At 39.8% G+C, this 6,000-nt stretch overlaps 1 protein-coding gene across 1 annotated transcript; it reads right to left on the bottom strand.

The window, feature by feature from the left end:
* Positions 1-313: 313 nt before the first annotated feature.
* Positions 314-1,727, bottom strand: LOC144325070 (vomeronasal type-2 receptor 26-like). Its single transcript, XM_077916978.1, has 2 exons — positions 1,619-1,727; positions 314-1,215 (listed from the first exon to the last, which is right to left on the bottom strand). Exon 2 carries the CDS (start codon positions 1,211-1,213, stop codon positions 314-316), a length of 900 nt encoding a protein of 299 aa, XP_077773104.1. The 5' UTR covers positions 1,214-1,215; positions 1,619-1,727.
* Between the last annotated feature and the right edge of the window lie 4,273 nt (positions 1,728-6,000).

Raw genomic sequence — 6,000 nt, 5'->3', positions numbered from 1 at the left:
AGCGAGGCTTTCTGCGCTTCCTCACTGTCCGCGACCCAAACCGGAAGTCTAATACACCAGATTCTCATTTCATAGAAAACACCCGCTCTTCTCTGATTAGCTCATTTAAATACCCCAAATCCTTCATGGGACTGGTGGCACTTAACTGAGAGATATATGAGGTGAGGGGACTAAATAGGATTTGAAGAACCAACAGAAACTGTGAGGAGACAGGCAAAATATTTTAAATGACCTCGTGTAAATAGTATAAATGAACTGTATTCAACTCATACCCTTCATTTATAATATAATGGTGGCAAAACTAAGTGAAACATTAATTTTTTCTCCTTATTAGTTGTTCTTTGTTGTTGAGCTCAGGCCTCAGCATGATAATGTAGCATTTAGGGGCAAAGATGCAGCCGAGTAAGCCAGCACTGGAGGCCAAGATGGAGAAGATCTCCACCATCACCATGTATTTCCCTTTGGTGCTCAGGTAGGTAGGGACAAAGCACAGCCAAACACTGCAAAACAGCAACATACTGAAAGTAATGAACTTGGCTTCATTGAAACTGTCAGGTAATTTGCGGGCGAGGAATGCTGACAGGAAGCTGAAGAAAGCCAGGAGGCCCAAGTAGCCCAAAACACAGGAAAACAGAGTCACAGACCCTTCATTGCATTGCACAGTGATTTCTTCCATTAGTGAGTGCATGTCTAAATCTGGGAATGGAGGACTAGTGGCCAACCAGAGAGTGCAAAGACTTGCTTGAATGAGAGAGCAGGAAAAGACAATGGAGTTGGCCAGTCTTTTCCCTACCCACTTTCTCATGCTGGACCCTGGTTTGGTGGCCATGAAAGCTACAACTACAGTAATAGTTTTGGCCAACACACAAGAAACAGCCATGGAGAAGATAATGCCAAAAATAGGTTGTCTGAGAAGGCAGGCCACTTCTCCTGGTTTGCCAAGGAATAGCAAAGAAGATTGAAAGCAGAGCAGAAGAGAGATGAGGAGAATGTAGGTGAGGTCTCGATTGTTGGCTTTGACAATAGGTGTATCTCTGTGCTTCACAAAAACTAAAAGCACAAAAGTTGTGACAATGGAGAAAAAAAGAGCAATTGAGGCTAAGCTGATCCCCAATGGTTCTCCATAAGAAAGAAAGGTGATTGTTTTGGAGATGCATCCATGTTTTTCCATGTTTGGATATTGGTCTTCTGGGCATCTGAAACAGTCATCCATATCTGAAAAACAGAAACAAGTCAAATTCCAAATGTAATTCATATAGTTCCTCTGCCTCCCAGAAACTCAGCAGTTCAGAAACAGTATTTTGAATGTTATTCCTTGAAAGTCTATGGGATTTAAACCCCTATTTTAACAGTTTAAAGGGGTTGCAAATCCCCTTGTGTGTTCTCTCTGACTTGAATGGGAGAACGATTTTTTTGACTCTTTTAGGGCTGAAACTCAAATCAATGTAGAATGTATTGATGAAGCTCATTCATTTTTTTTCAGAATACCCTTTGATATATAATGCTAGTCAACAAAGAAACAACACAAACAGCATGCAATCATACATTAATAAGTATATTTTAGGCCCCAAAATTTTAGGCCTCTTATGAAAATAAAAATGAATTCTTTGTCACAAACCATTCCGGTCTGAAATCTTCCCTTCTGGACATGGAGCACAATCATAGCAGCAAAATTTTTCTCCTTCCTTCCTTTTCTTCTGATGACCAGGGGAGCAGCAGTCGTTACACACAGAAATAGGCATCATCTACCCATAACCAAGAAAGATTTTTCTTTAAATTACATATTATTTAATTTATTTGTTTAATTTTGCTTGTGAACATGAAATCAACTGGATCTTTTCAAGATCCATACCTGGTTAAAACCCTTGTGCCATGTTATCATGTCCTCATGAATGATGATTTTTCTTGATTCAAGAGCATCGTCACCCACTTGTCCAACTTTCACTCGAAGGAAGGACTTGTTGGGGAATGTAACTATGTTCATGATGTCAAATAAACCTCCCATTTGCTTTTTACCATTGAAGCTCAGAGTTTCTCCAACTGAGTTGTTGAATATAATGCCAGAAAGATAAGAGTGGAGCTAATTGAGAAGGAGATTTTAGATGAACTGATTAGAAATGAGAAAGAATTCGTTTAAAAACCTGGAAAAAGTTCAATTAAGCAAGCAATAAAAATGTAGTAATCACAGTATTCAATGAAAGTCAATCAAGAGATAGAATGGAAGTTTTTTTAATTTTTTTATTTTTAATATGCAAACAATCCAGGAAAACTACTGGCTTGGCAACTGAGGGGAAGAGAGGGCTTGAAAGTGATAAGCAAGCTGAGCATAGAGGGTAAGATAGTGGATAATCCAAAAGACATAAGAGTTTGGATTTGATATCCCGCCTTTCACTCCCTTTAAGGAGTCTCAAAGCGGCTAACATTCTCCTTTCCCTTCCTCCCCCACAACAAACACTCTGTGAGGTGAGTGGGGCTGAGAGACTTCAAAGAAGTGTGACTAGCCCAAGGTCACCCAGCAGCTGCATGTGGAGGAGTGGAGACTCGAACACGGTTTCCCAGATTACGAGACTACCGCTCTTAACCACTACACCACACTGGCTCTCTGGCACACTGGAAACAATTTTAAAAATACCATGCAAAATTATACTGAGCAGACCCTGAAAATAAAGAGAAAATACAAGAATATCTAGAAAAAAATAAAATTCCACAAATATCTAAAGAGAAAATGATTCAATTAAACGAGCTGATAATTGCAATTCAGGTGCAAGCCAAGACTAATAAAATGCCAGGGCCTGATGGGCTCTCAGAAAAATATTGCAAAAAAAAAAAAAAAAAAGGACTTTCTGGTACAACCATTAACAGAAGTACTGAGTGAAATCTTAAAGTTAAGCAAAGTACCAGATACTTGGAAGGATGCCTACATTGTCTTAATCCCAGAGCAAGACACAGATTTATTGTCAGTTAAAAATTATACACCAATTTCCTTACTAATTAATGATTATGAGATATTTGCCAATATATTAGCCAATTGATTGAAAAGTGTCTTAGCAGAAATAATTCATCATGACCAGGCCAGATTTCTACTAGGTCACCAAATGAAGAATAATATAATGAATATAATAGACATTATTGAATATCTGGAAGTAAGAAATGAGAAACAAGAGGCCTTAATGTTTATAGATGAACCTTGGGATCCCTTCCTACTATACTATTCTATGATTCTAAGTTTGTCAGTGAGTAAAATTAATAATCCCGTTTTATCAGCTATTTGTGGAGGATAAACTGGATGCAGCCCCACCTTGGACTATTCAATCCATTGGATAAAGAAAATTTTGATTTCGACACATTACCTCCAAGGACTGCTGGTCTTGAAGTTCAAATTTCTTATCCCAGACCATTGCTTTCTGCTTTGATCTGCTTGAGTACATGGCATGCAAAGCATGAGCCACAACATAGACAGCATTGTAGATACTGTAGCTTTGGCCAGTCATGCCCATCTCAAACTGAGGCGTAGGAAGGCTCTCCAGCCTCTCTTCCCCAGTACATGGTTCATTGCCTTCCATTAGCACACTGGAGTTTGGGAATGTACAGTCAAATGCTTCCTCCCAGAACTCTTGCAGAAAACCATCTCCTTCCGTTTTATCAGGTTTTAAGTTCTGAAGATATTCATTGAATTTTAGAACCTCTTTTGAGTGAATTGTGAAAGAAATTGCACCTTGAAAGAGTTCAAGATCCTTTACTATGAAATCGATTTGGGTTGTTATGATCCATACCTTCCTAAATGGTGAGCTTTCCTTATTTTCAAACTCACGTAGAAATATAATCGATCTCATCCATAAAATGGTCAAAGATTCTCCAAAGAGTATAAATGCACTGATTTTATCATTGGCTAAAGAGAGAGAAATATGCCTAAGCATACCAATTGTTTCACTCAGCTTATCTATCCGGCCTATTTGTGGTATTTTTTGGTTGAAGGCTGAACAAATTCCATGCTCAGAAAGCAGTGATTCCAGGGTCCGAACAAAGTTCTCTCCACCGTCACCCTCTGCAACAAGAAGTCCGACCCATGTCCATCCAAAAAACTTCAGTAAGTTGATTATCCCCATATACTGATGGCTGTCATTGGGTACCATGTGGTAAAAGGAGATGAACTGATCTGCATCACCCTCCGCAGGGGGGAAAGTTCCATATGTGAGCTAAACAGAAGTGTACAGACATGATAGATTTATGTCAGGATAAACCTTCATTTTGAGCACGTACCTGTTCATTCATCACAGGTAGAGTTTGAGGACAGTTCAATCCAAATATTTGTAAAGATATCAGGTGGCGCTGTGGGTTAAACCACAGAGCCTAGGACTTGCCGATCAAACGGTCGGCGGTTCGAATCCCCGTGACGGGGTGAGCTCCCGTTGCTCGGTCCCTGCTCCTGTCAACCTAGCAGTTTGAAAGCACATCAAAGTGCAAGCAGATAAATATGTACCGCTCCGGCGGGAAGGTAGATGGCATTTCCGTGTGCTGCTCTGGTTCGCCAGAAGCAGCTTAGTCATGCTGGCCACATGACCCGGAAGCAGTACACTGGCTCCCTCGGCCAATAATGCGAAATGAGCGCCGCAACCCCAGAGTCAATCACGACTGGACCTAATGGTCACGGGTCCCTTTACCTTTACCTTTACACTACAGTGAAGCTTTGTTGTTGTTGTTGTTGTTGTTGTTGTTGTTGCTATTACTTCTACTGCTGCTGCTACGATTAAAACTAATATTCCAAATGGAATCCCAGCCAGTAATCTTGCTGCTATATTGATGTTTAAGTCTTCTTCCTAGGGAGCCTCAGTGACAGCCTTATTGGAAATGGAAGAATGTAAAATATGAAAATCCATATATCTCCCCCCCATTCATAGTTCCTACCTGTGGAATTTTGTAGAGGCCTATGGTGTCGGAAATAAAAAAGGAGGTAACAGAGCTAAGTCCTCCAATGATGGCTACGAGGTTTTTTTGAGTGTCACATATATAGTTGGGGACAAATCTACGTGATTTGAAAAGTAGGTCCAGAGTAGTCCGATAGGTCATCATTGCATTGTAATAACTATCATCGATGTGGAATCCAAGGGTGAGATTTGGCAAGATCTTTTGATTCTTGTTGATTTCTTTTACAGCAAATGCCAAGGCAAGGATATGCTGGTAGAATTTTGTCACCATGCTGCAAATAAAGTTATATTTTCAAAATTTCAAGTGGAAATTGTGGGTTTCTGGCTTAGCCAGAAATGCACCCTGCAGCTTTGTCCCAGGTGGCCAATATGCTCCTTTAAACACTCTGATGGTTTTTGGAGTAGGCTTGAGATCCCCCAAGTATGTTGCAATCACCTTTCCTTGACCTGGATAGAGTCAGAGGACTCAGTTATGGGCAGGTAGAGTGGCGAGATGCAGCCAGACATCTTCATTGACTCTGCCATTGTAAGTCTCAGAATGCAAGAGTGTAAGTGGCTGACTTCCACTAACTTGGTTAAATTAGATTCTTTTTAAAAAGTAAGTACACTGTTACAGAAAAAAGTGAGGTATTTACTGCAAACTGCCCAGATAGAAAGATGAGTTTTAGCTTTAATGGCAGCTGAAAGAAGTCTGATTTAAATGAGACTCTGGCAGCATTGAAAATGATCCTGGGACCAACACCAGTGCACTGCCTCAGCTTTCTTTAAATATACAGGGGTTAAGAAAAAGACCAGTCTCTGTTGAGGAGACAGTCAAAAAATGGGGTGAGAAGAATTACCAAGTTAAGAAAAAACTGGATATTATAGCATTGAAAGGTGAAAAAGAAAAAACAAAATATCAAATAGTGGTTCTAGAAATGCCTCAAAAAGAATTCTTCCTAAAAAAATATCGGAAATCCAAGAACAAGATGAAGACAACTTAAATTGAGATTAGCATAAGAAGTTCAAATTTCTTGAGATGGAGGAAATTTGATACCCTCATTGACAGTCTTGCATATTAAGTCAGAAAATGCCA

Source organism: Podarcis muralis, chromosome 13 (genome assembly GCF_964188315.1).
Source record: "Podarcis muralis chromosome 13, rPodMur119.hap1.1, whole genome shotgun sequence".
In the NCBI taxonomy this organism is placed as follows: Eukaryota; Metazoa; Chordata; class Lepidosauria; order Squamata; family Lacertidae; genus Podarcis; species Podarcis muralis.
Note: the sequence above shows the minus strand (reverse complement) of the source record. Positions and strands in the feature narration are given on the sequence as shown.

Excerpts from the sequence above, each read along its gene's own strand:
- LOC144325070 (XM_077916978.1), bottom strand. The coding sequence starts at position 1,213 with ATGGATGACTGTTTCAGATGCCCAGAAGACCAATATCCAAACATGGAA.